This window comes from Gorilla gorilla, chromosome 1, assembly GCF_029281585.2.
Source record: "Gorilla gorilla gorilla isolate KB3781 chromosome 1, NHGRI_mGorGor1-v2.1_pri, whole genome shotgun sequence".
NCBI lineage: Eukaryota > Metazoa > Chordata > Mammalia > Primates > Hominidae > Gorilla > Gorilla gorilla.
In genome coordinates this window covers 85,487,728-85,509,605 of record NC_073224.2, presented here as the reverse complement: position 1 = coordinate 85,509,605, position 21,878 = coordinate 85,487,728, and the positions used below count along the sequence as shown (strand labels likewise).

Here is a 21,878-nt window from a genome sequence, read left to right as displayed (position 1 = left end):
GAAACTGCAAGTTAGTCCTGCCTCCTATCCACCATTTTCCAACAATCTGTCGTTAACCATTTCAAAGTACAGAATTCAGTGGCATTTAGTACATTCATAATGCTGTGTAACCACAACCTCTATCCAGTTTCAAAACACTTTCATCACACCCAAAAGAAAACTCCATACTCATTAGCAATCCTTCCCCATTCCCTTCTTTCCCCAGCCCCTGGCAGCCACTCGATCATGCCTATTTTAAATTGAGGAAACTAAAGCTGAGAAAAGTTTTACAATTTTTCCAACATGACTCTGATAATAGCTGGTGAACACAATACTTGAACCCAGGACTTGTGATTCCCAAGGTCAGACTCCTCCCATATACCTGTCTTTTATTTCCCAAGTGCTTGGGCAATCAGCTGCACTTAAAAAGCCTTTACAAGTTGAGTTTACTAATGTGAGTAATATATGATTTTTTAAAAATAATAATTGCCCCTAAAGGTGAAATGGATCAAAGCCCTTAAAAGTGAATCTGTGGTGTAGTAACTGTTAACATAATTGTCTTATTTTATTCTCATCCCCTTAAAGAATAAAATTGATGAACAAGTGAGGATGCTGGTGTAACTCCCTAACTTAGTTTATAGTCTGTAAGCAGAAGAGTGAGTCTAAAGTACATATCACCAGACAGTGTTTCTCCTAGCATTTTGCTGTTGCATTAATCAACAAGTTAAAATATAAACAACGGCTAACCCCGGGTTTCAAATTTAACATTCCTTATCTCTTAGACCAGGTTTATCCACTGTGCTGGGGACTCCCAAGCCAGCACTGGCTCATACTGATTCATTTTGATCTCTCCTAATACGAGAGTCCTGCATGGCAGAGCCATTGGCACCAGAAATTACAAGTACGTAAAGTAAGTAACCAGATATAATCTCTGATTTCTTTGGATGAGGAAAGTGGGGCCTGGATTTTTCCTGTTTTGTTATTGTGCTCCAGGGAAGAACCACCTTATCAGAAAGCAGCTTTCTCTGTCCAACCCTGGAGGAGCTATAAAGCTACTCCTTGGCCCAAAGTATAGGAGTAGTACACGTTTGGATACTTATAATGGGACAATATCATTGATTCAACCACTTAATAATCTACCCAGCAGTATACTTACCTGTCTTCCATGTACACAGGTAAGTATACTGTTGGGTAGATTATTAAGTGGTTGAATCAAATGGGAAAAACTTGGATTGCTAATGCAAGAGGAAAAGTCTTTTTTTTTTTTTAGTGCTTCCATCAGCAGCTTCTAACATTGTCTGAGATCATAGTTTTTCAAGGGTGACTACCAAATGTTGGCATTTGGCACAAGTAGGAAGCAAAAGGCAAGCCCCTTTAGAATTTGACTAATCTGTTCTGTCATGTCATCTTTTTTTCTGTTGTTAAAAGTGTTTCATGCTTCATTCTATGCATTATGTCAAAATTTATTGATTTCCATGTGATTGGCACATCTTTTTTACTAATCCTGCTCCAGCTAAATTCACAAGATCATAAACATCAAGGGTTTGAAAATCATTTTTAGATATTCAGGTCTATGCCATCTGTTCTGCAGATGGAGAAACTGAGTCCTTGGTTATTTCTTAGAGTTTCCCCTGCATCCTAGGGAACCTGCTATGGCCTTGTAACTGGCACAGAGGACCTAAAGCCTGGGAGAATTTTTATTTGCTTGTTGTGGTTAGGAACATTTGAGTAAATGAGGAGCTGCTGCTAGAGGACAGAAATCCCAGAGTATGGCCCTCCTTGGACCCAAGTTTCTTACCAGCTGTGCTCCTTTGTTCCCAGGGGCTAAGTAGGCATCTTCACCCACCCCAACTGCCATCCAGCTGAATCTCTCTCTGATTACTCCTGAAATGTCACAACCCACTTGAGGATAGGGTATCATTGTGCAGTCTGTGCCAACCAGTATTCTGAAGTATTTTCATGCACTAAGGTGTAGGAGTGTGTGTGTGTGTGTATGTGTGTGTGAGAGAGAGAGAGACAGAGGGAGTAGGGAAGGAGGAGAAGATGGGGAATGCATAAATAGAGGGCTGGATACAAATCTGACAGTGCCAATGGCTTCCTAGTAAATGCATAGGTGAGTCACACTGGAAACAGTTAAACATTGGCTAATTGATGCAATGCTAGCCTCAAATATAGTATAATATGCATTTTCTTGACACCAACAAATAAAATCTCCGGGTCAATAAAATAAACTCGGAAAGTAAGACTCTTGCCCAGAAGTTTTCAACTTTCTAGGTTCAAGGAGCCCTTGGTGTGCAATTTCTTCAAGGTGCCCCCAGACCATAGTTTCTCCTATTAAGTAGACAAAAACTTAATAACTATTTATGTTCTAACAACTTTGTAGTTGTTTGAACAAGTAATATACAAACTAAAAGAAAAATAATATTTTTATTTCATTCTTAATCCCAATTACTTAATAATAAGGTTTATGTGCCTGCTGAGCACTGCACAACTTCTCAAACCTTGGAATCATATCAGACATGAACCCTTCATTTCTATTCTACCTCAGTTTTCATGCAATACTTGCTTTTTGTCATAGCAATTGTCAAACACCCAGCTTTGCAAAGATATGATGTCAGCAAATGGAACACAGTCTTATATAATATTAAAACTGTTAACTACTTTCAGCTAATACTTAGCATAGTGTTCAACTGACATCAAGAATCACTGTGCTTCTTCAAAATTTTAAAATAGCTCAGAGCGCCGCTGCAGTTTGGGAATGACGGGCGTCACCTCATGTTTTGACCTCTCATGATCTATTGTCCTACTAAACCAAAGCGGACACTCAATCTGACTTCAGTAAATTATATATTTGCATTTTACAACTTTCAAGAAGAGGAAGCAGTATAAAATTCACAAAAAAGCATAGTAGTTTCTAACCGTGTAGTTAAAAATCAGTCACTTTTATACAACCAATAGCGATTTCCCAACTCATTTAGTAATTTTATGTTGCTTCAGTTATTTTACTTGTTTTTTTCACTCAATTTTCACCCATTGACATCTACCTTCCTAATTTAGTCCTATTTTCTTATTTTTATCTCTTATTTCTTTTATATTTAGTCAGCTTTACTGAGGCTTTTCTCATTAAAATAATAATAATAAATTTATTTTAAAACTTCCAACAAAGGAATGGCCAAATTTTTATTAAATATCTATGCTGGGGTTCAATCAGGCTGGTGGGAAAAATATTAAAGATAGTTACGGAGATAGACACAAATCTTCTTGGAAGGCCGAGAAGTTTGCATAACTTCAGTAATAGATATGGTTGAAGGCAACCTGATCTTTACCTTTAAACAAATTAAAGTAGTAACAAAGGAAGGCAGAGTAGTTTACCTACCTAGTTTGTTTACTCATGTGATCTTAAAACTAACCTTTGATGTACGGCAGGTGCTTAAGTGCTTTTTACTTGGGAAGTCCATAATATCAATTACCCTCTAACGGTGTTGACTCAAGCTTCTGTTAATTAATCTTACCGAATAAATGTGAGTCTGACTAGCTGATCAGAGCCAAGTCGCAACTGTTTACAGGACTCAGCAGGGAGCCTGTAAGTGGCTCGGACCCTCAGCTGGACTGGCAGAGCAGAATATCTGTGTGTCAATATACGTTTATTCATCCATTGCTGGGTCAGGGGTCTGCAAGGGACAGGCTCCCCGCAGCTGGTGCCCCCTCGAGAGGAGCGCTGCCGCAGTTGGTACCCCGTGTGAGAGGCGCTGCCGCAGTAATGACTTACTGATTACTCACTGACTTGACCGCGCGGGTTCTTTTCTTACCTTCGTTTTCGGGCGCTTCGTCGCGTTTCCTTCACAGCATTCCTCGCACAGTTCCTCACACAGCGCCTCACATGGGGCACCAGCTGGGGGCAGCGCTCCTCTCGAGGGGTCACCAGCTATGGGGAGTCTGTCCCTTGCAGACCCCTGACCCAATGACCGGTGAATAAAGTACGCTGACACACAGATATTCTGAGGGTCCCAGGTGCTTACAGGCTCCCTGCCGAGTCGCAACTGTTTACAGGGCTCAGCCGGGAGCCTGTAAGTGGCTTGGACCCTCAGCTGGACTGGCAGAGCAGAATATCTGTGTGTCAGTGTACTTTATTCATTCATCGCGTGGTCAGGGGTCTGCAAGAAACAGACTTCCCGCAGCTGGTGCCCCCTCGAGGAGCGCTGCCGCATATGCACATAAGGAGCAATAACATTTTTAATGTTTTTGCATTTGCACGTGAAATCGCACTCCAATAAACAGCGGTGGCATGTCAGTGTGCTTTTCACCCCAACAAAATCCCCTATAAATTGTTATCAATCACTCTGTCTAAATGCAAAGCAGTCACTAACAAGAAATTATTTTTAGTTTAAATAAAAAGTGGCGTGGGGAGACAAAACTTTTTCTGAAGAAGAACACTTAAATGTTTTAAACCACTTTGGTTTCCTCCAGGTCTCTCAGGTAGGCATGACCAGCTACAGGATGCGATGCCAGATCCTCTGATCCCACCCCAGGCCCTGCCCCTGCCCTCCCATGAATGGTTAATATATATATAAATATCCATTTTAGCAGTGACATTCCCAGAGAGCCCCAGAGCTGTCAAGCTCCCTTCTGCCAGGGTGGGGGTTCAGACTGTCCTGTCACCTCTGGGGTGCCTATTGGCATCCTCTCCCCCTGTGCTTACTAATACAGTCCCTTCCCCATACCCATCAAAACTGGACCAACTGCCCTCATCTCTTTCCCTAGGGCCAAAATTTAGGGGCCTCAGCCCCCCGCCATGCCTCTCCTCTTTCCACCTGGCCTGTTCTGTCCCTGAGCCCTGTGCCCTCCATCCATTCCATGGCTGAGAGTCGGTGATGCTGCCTCTGCCTTCTGATGCTGAACTGGCCTTGCTTCTACAAGTACGCTTCTCCCACAGCTGTGGCTGCAGGGACTTACCTTACAGGGAGGGGCCTGTGGCAGCTGCCACCACAGCCACAGCTGCACTGTGCTCACCACACATCTGGTGCAGCCTTTTCTGGCAGAGGCCCTTGTGTTTTCTCATTTTCCATTCCTCTCACTGTGGCTAATGGGTGGGGGTGAGGCGACAGAAGAGGGAGGGCTGCCTACCACGGTCTGGGGCTTCAGGAATATGAGTTTGTTTATTTAAATGAATCTCAGTCTTTCAAATAAAAAATAAAAAATCAGTTTGATTTCATATAATTGTCAATACTTGAAGGAGTGGTTGGAAGCATGAATTTTGATCTGAGAGTGAAGCTGATATTGATATTGTGCGCCTCCACATTCATGTGCTCTCATGTTGGCTTTTCTCACGTTTGACAACAACTCATATGGGAACATGGTGATACACCAAGCAGATCTGAAGTGAAAACTTAAAAGAAAAAAACAAAAAACCTTTCAGGGTGACTTTGAAACCGACTTTGTGTCCTTTTTTCTTTCCCTCTCTTTCTTTTATCATCATTCTTATATTTCCCTACTCATTTCCTTCACTTTCTAAAACACAATCATTAAACACACATTTCTAGTTTACCCCATGGTTCTGATTCCAGATATACTGTGGCTTTGTCTTCATAAATAAACCTGAAATTTTCAAGTCAGATATCCACAAAAATATCAAATTAAACCCTCTACCTGTACCATGAAAAGCTCAAAAGACTGCCAGGCATGGTGGCTCATGGCTATGGTCCCAGCTACTTTGGGATGCAGAGGCAGGAGGATCACTTGAGCCCAGACATTCAAAACTAACCTGGGCAACATAGTGAGACCTCATCTCCTCAAAAAATAATAATAAGGGAGGCCGAGGCGGGTGGATCACCTGAGGTCGGGAGTTCGAGACCAGCCTAACCGACATGGAGAAACCCCATCTCTACTAAAAATACAAAAGTAGCCAGGCGTGGTGGTGCGCACTTGTAATCCCAGCTACTCAGGAGGCTGAGGCAGGAGAATCGCTCGAACCCAGGAGGCGGAGGTTGCAGTGAGCCAAGATCATGCAATTACACTCCAGCCTGGGCAACAACAGTGAAACTCCATCTCAAAAATAATAATAATAATAAGGAAAAGCCCCAGGGAGATTTACTGCTCAGAGAAGTCTGACTACATTGGTCCAGCTGAGGTATGGTGGTGGCCCAGGGAGAAGGCTTCTGTTTATTGGATGTTTAACAAAAAGTTGTGTATTTTTTAAGACTAGTCAAGTACAGTAGTGAGAAAGGGGGAAAAAGTAGAACAAGGAGTTCAATCTGTAACTCTGTAACTGTAAACAATCAATTGAGTTAGCGCCCTACCTTTGGACTAGCCAATAAAAGGTAATTTTGAGGAAGGAATCTTTGACCCAGGATATTAGCTTACAGCAAATTTTTACTGAGTTAACTTTTTTTTAAAAAATGGAGTCTTGCTCTGTCACCCAGGCTGGAGTGCAGTGGCACGATCTTGGCTTACTGCAACCTCCACTTCCCAGGTTCAAGCAATTCCCCTGCCTCAGCCTCCCAAGTAGCTGGGATTACAGGTGCACACCACCATACCCAGCTAACTTTTTTGTATTTTTGGTAGAGACAGGGTTTCACCATGTTGGCCAGCTGGTTTCGAACTTCTGACCTTAAGTGATCTGCCCATCTCGGCCTCCCAAAGTGCTAGGATTATAGGCATGAACCACCACCCGGGCCCGAGTTAATTTTTAAATTGAAATGGATATAAGATGATAAATGAATTCATTTTACCCATCACAAAATCAACCCATTGCCAAATAGTTACACAACAGCTATTATAGACCAAGTGTGTTGTTAGGAGCTACAAGAAAATAAGAGATGAGCCAAAGAAAATGCCTACTTTGGGGAAACATATACCTTATATATACAGAAGACTAATAGACATGATCAGTTCATCAACAATGTCTTATGGATGATACACTGTCGTTGGTCTAGTAGTCAAGAGTAAGGCAAGCTTACTGTGGGGTCAAGCAGCTTCACACACCTCTGTGACCACCTCCAGCCCCTACTCTCAGTGCTCCCTAACTCTAGAGCCCACTTTCTTCCCTTCTCTGCCCACTGAAGTCTATTCATCCTTCAAAATCTGGAGCAAATAGTAATCCTCTGTGTTGTTTTCCTACCAACCCATTGTCAGAATTGGCACCTCTTTGTGCTCTTATTGCAATTTGTACATAAGACATACTTCTGTCTTAGCATCTTACACAGAATCTTGTAATTATATATTTTCACGTCTGACTTCCCTACCAGACTGATTGCTGCTCTAGAGAAAGCGTCATGCCTTATTCTTCCTTTGCAATCCCAATACACAACCTTGGGCTTAGCAATATAGAAGCCACTGAGTGTTTGATGCCTGAGCTCATCAGAGAATGAATCACAGATCTGAGTTGATAGAATGTTATAGGGCATTTCGTTTCACCCTCTATATAATGTGTTAATCTGCTTATAATACCTCCAAATATTTGTCATCTAGATGCTGCTTGAATAAAGCCAATTTTAGAGCTTGAAATGCTGGAAGGTGCTATAAGCAAAAATGTGCCTTTTCAGTTCCACCGCTGGCCATAATTCTAATCTTTCTCTCCATGTTGATCCTTCAAATGTTTAAAGGCAAATGTTTACATTACTGAGTCAGGTGCTTAGATTAAGAGACTACTTAGATCCTCTTTTGCAAAGTGAGCCCAGGGCAGTTCAGTCCCCTGCTCAAGGTCTCCACAGCTAGCTCACAGCAGATCCAGGTCTCCAGCTGTACTTCCCTCTGCTTCAGGCACTTGGAGTAGATAGTTCCTTCTTACTAAACAAGCCAGGTGCTTTCAGTCAGCAGTGGGTACCTGAAACTACATTCTAGTCAAGGAAATATATAACACTGGTCCTTTCTACACTAGGAGCCCATTCCTTCTGTCTGGGACACCCTTCTGGACACCCTGGCAGGATAAACACTACTAGCCTTTCTCCAGGGAAATAACACCGCCCTCTACTGGCCTCCTCTCTAGTTTCAGGGGAGATAGGAAAATTGCCTCACCCTCTTTCTCAACCCAGCTCATAGAAATGGCTCCTCACCCTCCCCTAACACAAAGAACCTGCTTTCTTTCCTGCTGTCCTGCTGTGGGCACTAATGTCATGCTATGGTCAGACCTGCTGTCTTTATAGAGCCAGCATGCTTCTGTCCACAACTGCCAATATCATATGTATATATGCAATACTCTTTCCTTTTTCCTGAAATTGTTTTTCTCATAAAAGTGGATATTCTTTATCGAATGGCTACTATGTCGTACAAAAATGAGTAGTATTCAGCCGGGCACAGTGGCTCACGCCTGTAATCCCAGCACTTTGGGAGGCCGAGGCAGGCGGATCACGAGGTCAGGAGATCGAGACCATCCTGGCTAACACGGTGAAACCACGTCTCTACTAAAAATACAAAAAATTAGCCGGGCATGGTGGCGGGCGCCTGTAGTCCCAGCTATTCAGGAGGCTGAGGCAGGAGAATGGTGTGAACCTAGGAGGCAGAGCTTGCAGTGAGCCAAGATCTCACCACTGCACTCCAGCCTGGGCAACAGTGCAAGACTCCATCTCAAAAAAAAAAAAAAAAAATAGTAGCATTCTATCCCATCTTGCGAGTGAGTAAACTGAGGCTCAAAAGGGGTAAGTCATTTTCCTATATCACCAAGTTGACTCATGATAGAATAGGATTCTGAAACACATGTGTCTACCCCCAATACCCATACTTCACAACTGCCTCTCTAAATGTGGGGTCACCTTACTCCTGTTGGGCCCAGAGAGGGAAAAATTATACAAGGTTTTTGATTTTATAGTGTCCTTCAGGGCCTAAAACATGACTTCCCCTGGAAGGAATCTACTAGTTCTTCCCCAGTAAATTATATCCAGTTGCTACGGGAAGCAACCAGCCCTGCAACACTTTTACATGTTGCTTGAAAAAAGAGGACCTTTTTATTTCATTAAAAAAAATTGAGCATTTTAGTCTCTACAGTTAAGACTAAAATATTGAATATTTTAGTCTCTACAGTTAAGACTAAAATATTGAATATTTTAGTCTCTACAGTTGAGCTGCTTCTCTCAGGTTCCTAATCCAAAAAAAAAAAAAATGCATATCCAGCTTTGAGAAGAGAATTCACCTGTGAAATAAAAAAATAGCAAATTTTTAGAAAAATTATGTCTTTGGGGGCACTGCACTTGAGAAACTTAGGGAGATAAAACTGTCACAAAAATATATTGGGGGAAAAGCTAACATCACATAATTTAGTGACAAATGTGTGTGCTACTGACCAGAAATGCTATAGGAATTAAAAGAACAGAGGCTCATTGATGTGAAAGGCAGATACCAATTCTTGGAAATGCTTTTAAAGTTTCAATAACTTACAGCTACTGAGCACTTACTATGTGCCAGGAGCTATTCTGAGACACCTTACATTATTAACTCACTTGATTCTCACAAAACACTTCAAGGAAGCTACTATTGTTTTCTTTATATTTGTGATGCACAGAAGGGTTAATCTGTCCGAGATTACACCGTCGTAACTGATAGAGCCGCACTTTATCTCAGGCAGCCTGGATCCAGAGCCTGGTTGCTTAATCAATGCACTCTATTGCCTCTTGGTGTTCTTACACATGTGTGTTATTAACACATGGCCTGGTGCCAGAAGATTCTCTGGCCCATCCCAGTGGTGACTGTGCCATGTGCCCTGGAGGTGAATCAGTATCCAATTGAGAGGGAAGGGATGGCTTTGCATGCCTACCTTTCTACACAAACCCTCCCTGGCAGCCACCCTCTCTCTCTCCCACTGGTGACCATCACTGGTGACCTGTGAAAGGGACACACCAACAGCACAGCTGGGGCCCTGGCATTGTGCCAGGGGCAGGATCACACAGGGCAGTGCCGCAGTAGCACCTGTGGTGCCACAGGTGTGGTGGCTCCTGGTCCCAACTCGACCCCACCAGCTGCTGTGTGGTGTTGTGTCAGGTCACCACACCAATCGGAGCTTCAGTTTTGTATGTGATAAAGAGATTGTGTCTGACAAGGTGACCTTTTCCTAGTCTGCTGATCTATGCAGTTCTAGGGCCACAGAATGGAGACTAGAGGCAGCAGCGCAGTCTGAAGTGCAAGACGTTATCCAGTAAAAGGTCCAATTCCAGCAGCTCTGCCAGAAGCTACAGCCTTGACAACTGTACAAACATTTGGCACCGGTGCTGCATGAGGGGCGGGAACATACCAAGCACAGGGTTAACCAGTGACCTGAACATTTTCCTTCTCACATTCACACACCAGAGACCCGCTACAGAAGATTCAAACTGAGCAAATCGCCTCATCTTCCAAATTCTTTTTCCTGGCTTGTTAGAGCAGCCAAGGGTGGGGTGGAGCTTGTGAATAACAAGCCTGCTTCATTTCCCCCACGCAGGAGAACATGGCCAAGCGAGTTGCCATTGTGGGAGCTGGGGTCAGCGGCCTGGCCTCCATCAAGTGCTGTCTGGAAGAAGGACTGGAGCCCACCTGCTTTGAGAGGAGCGACGACCTTGGGGGGCTGTGGAGATTCACCGTAAGTGGGGTTTCAACAACTTTATCTGTCTATTGGAGAATGGCTTGGCAGCTGGGTAATTATATCTGTGCTTCTTTCACAAGGGTTGGTGGCCTTGAGGAAAGTTAGAAATGTCTGCTGAACAGGGGGCCATGAGGAGCCACTGAAATTGTAAAAGAAACAGGACATGGGTGAGCTAGGGTGGAAGTCAGAACAGACTTGTACACTTTATCTAGAGCCAAGGGGAAGAAGTGTCTCCAAAGATGCCCAAGAAGTATGGAAGAGAATGGAGTAACTGGGCCAGGCCAGGAAAGCCTAGGAGCAAAGGAGCAGGACCAGGGCATCTGAAGCAGGGCCAGAGACAGCAGTGTTAGGAGCAAGAGCAAGAATTTCAGCCTCTGCCTGCAAGACTGAGCTGCTTTTACCTGCTTCTTTACCCAGCCTGGCTCCGTCTGCATTACAGACTCAGGGCTCTGTGTAGGATGAGCTCCATAATCAAGGTCCTGCTGACCTGGCAATCCCAGTGCAGGCCAAGAACAAACAGAAGTAAAGAATGTGAGTTTTGAGTCTTTTTTTTATTCCCTGAGCAGAAGAAAAGTAATATACTCAAGTCTCAGCAGGGTTACTGCCTGGATCGGAGAAAGGAATGAAGGGGTGAGGACCGAGGAAAGGGGACTATAAAGCCCACCCTTGCCTGGCCTGGGGCCCCACGAGATCACAAGGGCCCTTCTTAAAGCCATTGAAACCCTGAAGCCAGGCAGGGAAAATGTTCTCTGAACTCCATGGCTCAGTCAGGGAAACATTTGCATCAAATCTTTCCAGAGGTTCCTATTTTCCCTCCTTTTGAGCAAAAACATTTCCCATGAGCTTTAAATTTGCTGAGGAGAAAGCTGTCAGAAAGAGTGAAAAGAAGCAAGGTATCAGATAGCCCCGCCTCAGATCCCCTGAGGGACTGAGAGAAAGACACAGCATTTCTCTGTTACAGAAGGGTAGAATTTGGAACTGAAATAAAGTAATTATTTTCTAGCTCAGTGAGTAAAACTCCAGAGAGGCCAAGGTTACTAGTTTAGTCACAGTCCTCCAGCATAGGTGGCTTGGCTCACATAAAGAACTGCATATCTTAAAGTGTACCCACCAAATGTGATCATCAATGCATGGAGACTGCCAAAGAGGACAAGGTAAAAGAGCATGCCTCTTCTCAGGAATCAAACCACATATGTTCCAACAGGATGGCAGAAACCTGACACCTAGGCCAAAAATCTCCCCATTCCCATGTCCATCGAAGACATTACTAATCAAACATGATGCCTTTCCCCTAGGGAGCCTCAGAATCCTTCTTAACATTATTCCAAACAAGCATACCTAATCAGTCAGGGTCAGGAGTTGGCTTGAAAGATGAAACTGCCTAACTAAATTAGCCGAGTTATTTGACTAAAGTAATCTCAGTCAAAACAAAAACTAAACCTGAAGATCAAAAGCAGTACTTAGCCTCTTGCAGCACCAGACATAAATGCTCCTTGTATAGGTCACAGGCACCTAATCATTAACACTAAAAATCATTGATCTAAGAATCAGGAGAAATGAGTCTGGATCCAGCTGGGCCCATTTCCAGCTGTGTGACGCTGGTAGGTCAAACACCAGTGCACAAAGCACAAAACACTGTGGGGGACACAAAAATGAGAAGGATTCACCCTGCCCTCAGGAGCTGTCAGGTAGATGGAAGAAGGCTAGGATTCTGCAAGTCAGAAACAGTGCTGTGAGCATTTCATTGAGAGCAGGATGATAGCCACATTTAGGAAGCCAGAAAAGGCTTCACTGAAGAGGTAGTGTGTGATGGACTTTGAAAAATTTCAACAGGTAGACAAGATTGAGCAGAAGACACCAGGGAGGGTAGGGACAGTAAAGAAAAAGTACTGGGCATATTCAGAAAATAAAAATAGCTTTTTGGAGCATAAGGTACACGTAAGAGGAAGAATGGGAGGGAAAAGGGTGGCTGCATGTTTGGGCAAGGGGTTTATACTCAGTTTTAAAAGCAATAGGTAATGAGGAACAAAATTAAGGAGATTTCCTGGTTGGCGTGTTTGTTTTGATTGCATGATAGGAAGACCCAAAGATTTTTGTAGGCAAATAGAAACTATCTGGATGACCGGAAATAACTGAGCACATAAATCCAAATTGAGACACAATCCTGGCAGGAAAAGGGAGGAGTGGAATTGTAGGTACCAGTGGAAGGGTTAGTCCTGGCAAGGTGGGGAGACAAGAGATACACCCTCCCCAAAGATTGGAGGGGAAGGGAAGGTGAACATGGAAGAGAAATTTTGAGGTAGAGGAAGAAGATATAAGAGCATGCACACCAGAGGCCTCAATTCTATCAAGAAAATATGGCACCTGCGAGGGTGAAGAGGGTGTGGGGGTGGCAAATGGGGTTGGAGAATTAGAAAAACAGAGAAGGTCAGCCAGCCACAGTGGCTCACGCCTGTAATCCCAGCACTTTGGAAGGCCGAGGTGGACAGGTCACCTGAGATCAGGAGTTCGAGACCAGCCTGGTCAACATGGCGAAATCCCATCTCTACTAAAATACGAAAATTAGCCAGGCATGGTGGCATGCACCTGTAATCCCAGCTACTCAGGAGGCTGAGGCAGGAGAATTGCTGGAACCTGGGGGACGAGATTGTACCACTGCACTCCAGCCTGGGTGACACAGAAAGGCTCCATCTCAAAAAAAAAATGTGGAGAATGCAATAGGACATCAAAAAGATTAGTAAGAGGAATATCAAGCAGTAGCCAAGGTAAAATGGCACCCAATTTACAAGTCATTCCAGCTCTATTACCTCATTTATAAAATGAAAACATGGGACCAGTATGAAATACATACAAAAGCTGAATTAGTAAGGGGCTTAGGAAAATCCACCCTCACCTTCACGCAGCAGCCTTCTCTTGACACTGCAGCCTTTTTAGGCACCTCTGTAATACCTTGAGATTTCTCTAAAGCTTGACTGGACATTCCTAAACTAGGCAATCTTGAAGGTGCCTTCAGCTCTAATATGTGATGAGTCTCCTGAGTCTTTCTAGAGACATTCCTTTCCTTCCTTCCCCAACACACACAGGCACACACACACACACACACACACACACACACAAAAGGTTAGAGATGTCTTTGCACTCAAGGTAGGTGGCCCATTTAAAACCTGTAAAATCAAAAACCCTGCCCTGGCAATGGCTGTGCTTGCTAGAAAGTGTTCAGAAGGGAATTCTTACTGCCTTAGGGTGGAAGGGACCATAATGCAAAAGTAGAAAGGCAAATTGCAGAGATCCAATAAAACACATGTGGTGACAGTTTCCATTTCCAGATAGGAGAGGCCCCAGAGAATATAGACATCATAAATTACTGCATTTTGGCCAAGCGCGGTGGCTCATGCCTGTAATCCCAGCTCTTAGGGAGGCAGAGGCAGGAGGATAGCTTGAGCCCAGGAGTTCAAGACCTGCCTGGGCAATATAACAAGACCCCGTTCCGTTCTCCATAAAAAGGAAAAAAAAAAGACAAAAATAAACAAATAAATTACCGCATTTCATTAGATACTCACAATGTCGTGACTCTGGCCTCTCCCAGCTACCACAGTTTTAAGGAAAAGAGAGATAAGGCACGAGTTACAATGAAAAAGAAAGAACATCATACACTGGGGAAGGAGAGAGGGTGGAAACCACTAAAAAGAAAAATGCTACAGGGATAAAGAACCACTTCTGACTCAAGTTGAGGCTGGACATGTGTGTGAAACACTTCTCAGACTCTTGAGAGGGAGGGGAGGCTTAGGAAAGTAACACTGTAGGTTGACTATCGCCATTATAAAGTGATACTTGAAACAAAATTTGAGGAATTATCATCAAATATTACTTTCAGAGAATTTTAGTATAGGAAGGAACCTTGGAGAATTAGAAAAATAGAGAAGGTCAGCCAGGCACAGTGGCTCACGCCTGTAATCCCAGCACTTTGGAAGGCCAAGGTGGACAGATCACCTGAGGTCAGGAGTTCGAGACCAGCCTGGTCAACATGACGAAACCCCATCTCTACTAAAAATATGAAAATTAGCCAGGCATGGTGGTGTGCGCCTGTAATCCCAGCTACCCAGTCTTCAGGTAAAAGCACACAGACATCATCTAGAGGTGACTACCAGTACTGTGGGGTAAAAATACACTGTGCTTCATCCTTCACCTCCCTGTAACATTTGCTGGGGCCCAGTAACCCTCCCTAGAATGATATTTTCCTCATGTGCATCCAGTTCTTTTCCTCGGCACATGCACGCTTTCATTTATTCAACAAACATTGATTGAAACCCTACTATGTGCCTTACATACCACATTTTTTACATTCAGTGAGGGCAATGATGAAGTGTAAAAATACTTCACCCTTTTAAATCACAAGAATACTTCCTCAACTATTTCTTCTTTAGGTTTGGTAAATCTGATTCCTGTAACCTTTCATTAAAAGCCTTATTTCTAAAACATCTATTCGTATATTCAATAAACATTTTTTAATTACTATCATCCTAGTGGGGTACCCCTGACAGGCCCCTATCCTGTCAGGATAGGGAGCTTGCATTCTTGGAGGTTCCTCAAATTTCCTCTGAGGTTTCCACAGCTCTCCTGCGATATAAACCCAGAAACTAGACCCTGTCCTCCAGTGAGAGTCTGACTCTCACTAGGCAGAAGGGGCAACAAAGTAAAATGGGTGCCAGCTGTTTTAAGGAAATGAAAAGAAGGAAGAAATTAACATTCTTGGAGAACAGGAGACGTGAATGTTGTGCATATGGAGAGAAGGTCTCTATTTAGGGGTGAATTTTATTATCACTTTATATCTGTTTTTAAAATGAGAAAGAAAAGAACTGACCTGACAAAATTTTCTTCCCATTGCCTACACTCCTGCCTGAAGGATACAAGTTCAAGAAAGTAAATTTCCATGGTAGCTGTGAAAGAATAATACAAATAATGATTAATATTATTAACAGCCTAGAGGCGTTGTTCCATTAGTACCATTAGCATGATACGATTGCTTCATTGTTCCATTAGCATGATAGCTATCACTCCAATTTCTCCTAGGGGCTATGTAATATTGCGGTTCCAGCATATAGATATGGAAACTGAGAGAAGTTAAGAAAATTCCCAGATCAGCCAGCTAAAAACGTAGAGCTTGAGTATGAACCTAGGCAGTCTGACATTGAGGCCTATTCTGTTAAGAACTACATTGCATGCATTTCTGGAGTCTGTTTCACAGCTCAAGAATCAGGCAAATCCTGGGCTGCATCTCAAAGAGTCCCAGCAAGTGTCCCAGTGGTGATGGTGACCTCCCCATTGTGCTGCAGGACCAAAGTGGACCAGAAGGACAGAAACACCTCTGCTCATGCTCTTAGTCTCTTCCCTCTTTCCCTGGTTCAACCCTCCTCTCCTTTTTTCTCTACTCACTCATTTTTCTCTTCATGAAAACAAAAATCTTCTCCTAAGTCGCCCCATCCATTTTTAGAGGGCACGTGCTTCCACACTCGGAGTTCAAGGCAACTGGTGGACCCCCCACCAGGTACAATTCCCAGAGTGTCTGCAGCACGGGTGGGAGGGTGCAGGGTGGGTATTGAAGCCTGGCGGGGCCTGGGAATCACTGGGGCAGATTGCACAGTGAGGCGAACACTGGAGGTGAGGGGCCAGGTCCCACCAATACCATTCAGAAGGGGCATGGACTCATACTCCCTGTATATATGCTAAATACTCCAGACCTTTTCTATTTCCAGGAGAAACAATCAATAGAAGGAAAGAGAGACAAGAGTACGTATTGGTCTTAGATTTTATCCTAAGGGCTAAGTTTCCTCTCTAAGCTACAGTTTCTCATATGTTAACATCTGTGATACATTATTTCACAACGGGCTTCAGTGTTTCCTGGAAGCGCTTCATCTTTCTGCCTTGAAAATTATCTTCCTACGTTTTGAGAAACAGAAGGGTTATTTTTCCCTCTGTTTTTGTTAGTTCATTGGCCTTAAGTTCTCATAAAATAAATGGTTCCCTGGCTTATCCAGTTCCAATGAATTGCTGATATTTAAATATGCCGTTACAAACTGCTTTAAAATTTTTAATTTTTTGTGTGTGTGTATATATATATATACACACACACAAATTTATATATATATATTAAATTTATATTTATATATAGAGAGAAAAATTATATTTTGGGTATATTGAGTTAAAATATACTCTTAAAATTAATTTCACTTGTTTGTTTTTACTTTTTTAATGTGGTCACTGGTAAATTCAAAAGTGTTTATGTGGCGTCTATACATCCTATTGGGCATCCTAAAGCACTCTCACTCAAAATATGGTCCATGGGCCAGCAGCGTCCGCATAGGAGCTTCTTATAAATGCACAATCTCGGACAAGGGCAGTGGCTCACGCCTGTAATCTCAGCAATTTGGGAGGCCGAGAAGGGCGGATCACGAGGTCAGGAGATGGAGACCATCCTGTCTAACATGGTGAAACCCCGTCTCTACTAAAAATACAAAAAAAAAAAAAAAAATTAGCAGGGCGTGGTGTCCGGCGCCTGTAGTCCCAGCTACTCGGGAGGCCGAGGCAGGAGAAAGTCGTGAACCCAGGAGGCGGAGCTTGCAGTGAGCCAAGATCGGGTGACTTCACTCCTTCCTGGGCGACAGAGCGAGACTCCATCTCAAAAAAAAACAAAAACAAAAGAAATGCACAATCTCAGGCTCACCCTGACTTACAGAGTCAGCATCCACATGTTAGTAAGACTACCCAGGCAATTCCTAACAAAATTAAAAGGCGCTGAGCTACAGAGCTGTGCTTCTCAAACAGTGAAGAACAATCAAGTTTTTTTCCAATTAATTGTAGACTGTTGTCAAATATAATAAAAAAGAATCCGGCCGGGCAAGGTGGCTCATGCCTGTAATCCCAGCACTTTGGGAGGCCGAGGCAGGCGGATCATGAGGTCAGGAGATTGAGACCATCCTGGCTAACACGGTGAAACCCCGTCTCTACTAAAAATACAAAAAAATTAGCCGGGCGTGGTGGCGGGTGCCTGTAGTCCCAGCTACTCGGGAGGCTGAGGCAGGAGAATGGCATGAACCCGGGAGGCAGAGCTTGCAGTGAGCAGAGATTAAGCCACTGCACGCTAGCCTGGGCGACAGAGCAAGGCTCCGTCTCAAAAAAAGAAAAATAAAGAAGAAAAAGAAAGAAAAAAGAATCCTTAGAAAAATGAAAATGACACAAACAAAAAATACAAAATGTAAATTTGAAATTTATAGAGTCAGAAATTATAAAATTAATTTCAGTAAGTGTCATTAAACAACATAGATATAAAGGAAAACAATTACAAAAAATGAACACATTGTTCTTTGAAAGTGGGTACATAGGCAATTGACACAGAGAGTCATCATTACGTTTGTAACTTTTTGCCAAACAAATATTTTGTATGAAATTGCAGTTCTCCATGTTAAACACTGGTAGACACACTTTAAATACACATTTTTTATATTACTATTTAAGGTTTTTAATATGACAATTAATCTTGCTTCCTGGTTGTCAATTTACCTAATCTGGTTTGAATGGATGGCAATGCTCTTTGCAGGGGATAATGTGTATCTAAACTATTTCTAAACATTGCTTAACAGCAGTCAAAGTAGAGAAAGGAGGCTCACAGAGGTATGTTGATTGAAATGAGGAAGAGATTTTTAAACCAGTCTCAGCAAGTTCAGTGTATTTTTTTTAACTGCTATCCAAAATGAAGCTGATAGTGCTACATTTTTTTAATGTATCTTCAGTCTTCTATCCGTAGCCAGTTCAAATAACTTATACTGTAAGATTAAATATAAATAATCTTTCAATGAAAGAAAATGATTCCAGATTTTATGCACTTTTGGATAACAGTTTTCAAAATAACCTTAAAACATCGCACATGATAATACAGTCCTATGGCACATGACTAGTACACAACTCAAACTCATCACACAAGTTAGACAAAAACAAGACTGATTTATATCCTGTTCAACAAAATGGTGTCCACATGCTTACATATTGAGCAATGTCAAATTATTGCTATAAAAGTTTCTAAATGCTTACTCTTGATTTCTGTATTTATCCTGTAACAGACTAGTAACAAACCATTCATATCAGTATTGCTCTGCAGACTATGTTTGAATAACACTGCTTTAGATATTCCAGCTGAATAAAATATCAAGATTTAAATAGTCATCTTTCGCAAGCATTTTAGCTGAGTCTGTGTGACAGGTGGGCCACAGACAAGCAGGTTGTAATCAACTCTTATCAGTCAATGAGATAAATAACATTAATTTAAACCACAGAGATATGTTTATAATTTTGTTATCTGTGATTGCTGTATATTTCAGACACATACAGGAATCTATATATGATATCAATTCACATCCTTTGCAGAAACAGAGAAAGCCCTCTCCATATGTGAGATTTATGTTTATGTTTCTACTTGTTCACATAAATTAAATAATTTTTATTTCACAGGAAAAATGAACTATACATATGCAAGATGGTAAATAATGTTAAAATACAAGAACCTTACCACTGAAATTAGAATAATCCTCCATACTACTCCCCAAAAGACAGAAGCAATGTATATTAAAGACATTACTAAAATTGTTTATCATTCAACTTTGCAGTAGTCTTATGAGATATTGGTATTTGCTAGTTATTTGAGTAAAAACTGGGGGAGGGAAATTTGTTAGTGCTTTGCCACACACAGTTGTCCAATCTGGAAACCTTTGACTGCTTCCTCTCTCAACCCCTAAATCTAATTGGTTTTGCAATCCTATGTGTTCTACCTTACTGCCATCTCACAAATCTCACCTTTCTGGGTTCCAGCTGTCATTGCCTCTGCTCATGCCCTCATTAGCAATCAAGTGGATCTGTGTATTAGGCTCCTGGCTAGCGCCCCCTTCCTTCCTTCCCAGCTCCCTCTAATTCACCTTTTGTAGAACCAGAGTTATCTTTCCAAAATTTAGAAGTGATATGAATCACTTCTATATTTAGAACGTTCAGTAGATTGGCATAACCTTCCTGTAAAATCCAAATTCCTTAACTTTGGATACAAGATCCTTCATACTCTGAACCATCTTCTCCATAATCATTTCCAGAATATCCCATAAAACCAAATTACCTAGCAATTGTCCATCATTCAAATAAAGACTACTTCCTGATTCTCATGTATTTCTATATTCTCCTGTGCTTGGCAATGATACTGTGTGCATCTGGACCGGTGAGTTCTTCCCAGGCTTATTTATGAGCATGCAATGAATGTTCATGTGTGTGCACTGTTTGTACAGGAACATGTTGAAGAAGGCAGAGCCAGTCTCTACAAGTCTGTGGTTTCCAACAGCTGCAAGGAGATGTCTTGTTACTCAGACTTTCCATTCCCAGAAGATTATCCAAACTATGTGCCAAATTCTCAATTCCTGGAATATCTCAAAATGTATGCAAACCACTTTGACCTTCTGAAACACATTCAATTCAAGGTAAGACACAAAACATCAGTTAGTAGTCAGAAAGTATTTCCTACCTATTTTCTCTTATCTCTCCAGCCTAGCCCTGGGCTCTGTAGATGAGATACTAAACTGGCAATATTAATGACACCTGGCTGTATTTATTTTCTCCCTATACTCACTCCCCACTTCAAGTAAATCTGGAGGTGGGGGAGGATGCTTTGTGTAAAGATTCACAAGTATAAAATTTTAGTTTGCAATACTTATATCCAAGTATCTTAGGGAACCTAAAAAATATCAAGCCACATTTTCAGCTTGGGCCAAATGCCTGCCCACATGGACACTGAGAACCACCAGCCCCCTTCCCCAGTCTCCTGTTTGGTTTTTTGTCTGTTTGTTTGTTTTTGAGACAGGGTCTCACTTTGTTGCCCAGGCTGGAGTGCAGTGGCATGATCATGGCTCACTGCAGCCTGGACTTCCTAAGCTCAGGTGATTCTCCCACCTCAGCCTCCCAAGTAGCTGGGAACACAGGTGCACACCACCACACCCAGCTAGCTTTTTATATTTTTTAGCGATGGGGTCTCACGATGTTGGCCATGCAGTCTCAAACACCTGGGCTCAAGCAATCCTCCTGCCCTGGCCTCCCAAAGTGCTGGGATTACAGGCATGAGCCACTGCTCCCAGCTCCCACTCTCTTCTTGACTATCCTTTTATAGGAATGGACATGTGCAGTGGCCCATACACAAGAGAACCTTGCTATGTGAAAGAAATCTTTTCTAGATATTCTTGAGAATAGAAAAATCTTTGAATATTGTTATTCTACAATGCCCCCTTCCTCTCCCATTTCAGAGGTTGGAGACAGGAGGAAGGTAGTAGGACAGGGACAAATGAATAATATATCCTTTTTGTCCTTTTTTTGCCCTTTTTTTCTGTTTCCTCTCCAAGAAACATATGAAAATCTATGTTTCCCTTCTCCTTTCTCCCTCCCCTATCAGAGGTAAGGATGATGAGGAATTCACAGAGAATTATACACAGAAAACAACACAAATGGAGACATTGACCAAAACAAGTGGAAAATAAAATTTGCATTCACATTCACGACCTTAAAAGTCCTCTGATATGGTTTGGCTGTGTCGCCATCCAAATCTCATCTTCAATTTCCACATGTTGTGGGAGGGACTCAGTGGGAGGTAATTGAACCATGGGGGCAGGTCTTTCCCATGCTATTCTCCTGATAGTGAATAAGTCTCACGAGATCTGATGGTTTTATAAGGCGGAGCTTCCCTGCACAAGCTCTCTCTCTGCTTGCTGCCATGCACGTAAGATGTGATTTGCTCTTCTTTATCTTCCACCATGATTGTGAGTCTTCCCCAGCCACAAGGAACAGTGAGTTCTCCATTAAACCTCTTTCCTTTGTAAATTGCCAGGTCTCTGGTATGTCTTTATCAGCAGCATGAAAACCAATACAGTAACTTGGTACCAGTAGAGTGGGGAGCTGGTGAAAAGATATCAAAAAATGTAGAAGTGACTTTGGAACTGTGGAAACGTCAGAGGTTAGAACAGTTTGGAGGGCTCAGAAGAAGAAAGGAAAATGTAGGAAACTTTGGAACTTCCTAGAGACTTGTTGAATGGCTTTGACGAAAATGCTGATAGTGATATAAACAATAAGGTCCAGGCTGAGATGGTCTCAGATGGAGAGGAGGAACTTGTTGGGAACTGGAGCAAAGGTGACTCTTGTTTGGTTTTATGTTTTAAAAAAAACCTCTGCAATTATTAGTTTATTAGTATCATCCGGGACTTAGATGTTCAGTATTCCTCCTGAAATTACATAAACAAATGCAAATGGAAAGAATCCAAGTCAAAATTATATAACAAAA

General features: G+C 42.4%; 1 protein-coding gene across 2 annotated transcripts in view; it reads left to right on the top strand.

The window, feature by feature from the left end:
* Positions 1–759: 759 nt before the first annotated feature.
* The window catches only part of FMO1 (flavin containing dimethylaniline monoxygenase 1), a 37,462-nt gene continuing 16,343 nt past the window's right edge, over positions 760–21,878 (top strand). The window contains exons 1-3 of one of the 2 annotated variants that reach the window (XM_004027892.5): positions 760–880; positions 10,385–10,522; positions 19,846–20,034. In XM_004027892.5, the coding sequence (XP_004027941.4) occupies positions 10,391–10,522; positions 19,846–20,034 (321 nt within the window). In that variant the 5' untranslated portion in view covers positions 760–880; positions 10,385–10,390. Of the gene's footprint in view, positions 890–10,384; positions 10,523–19,845; positions 20,035–21,878 lie in introns of both variants that reach the window. The other variant, XM_019026563.4, reaches the window with a different exon arrangement.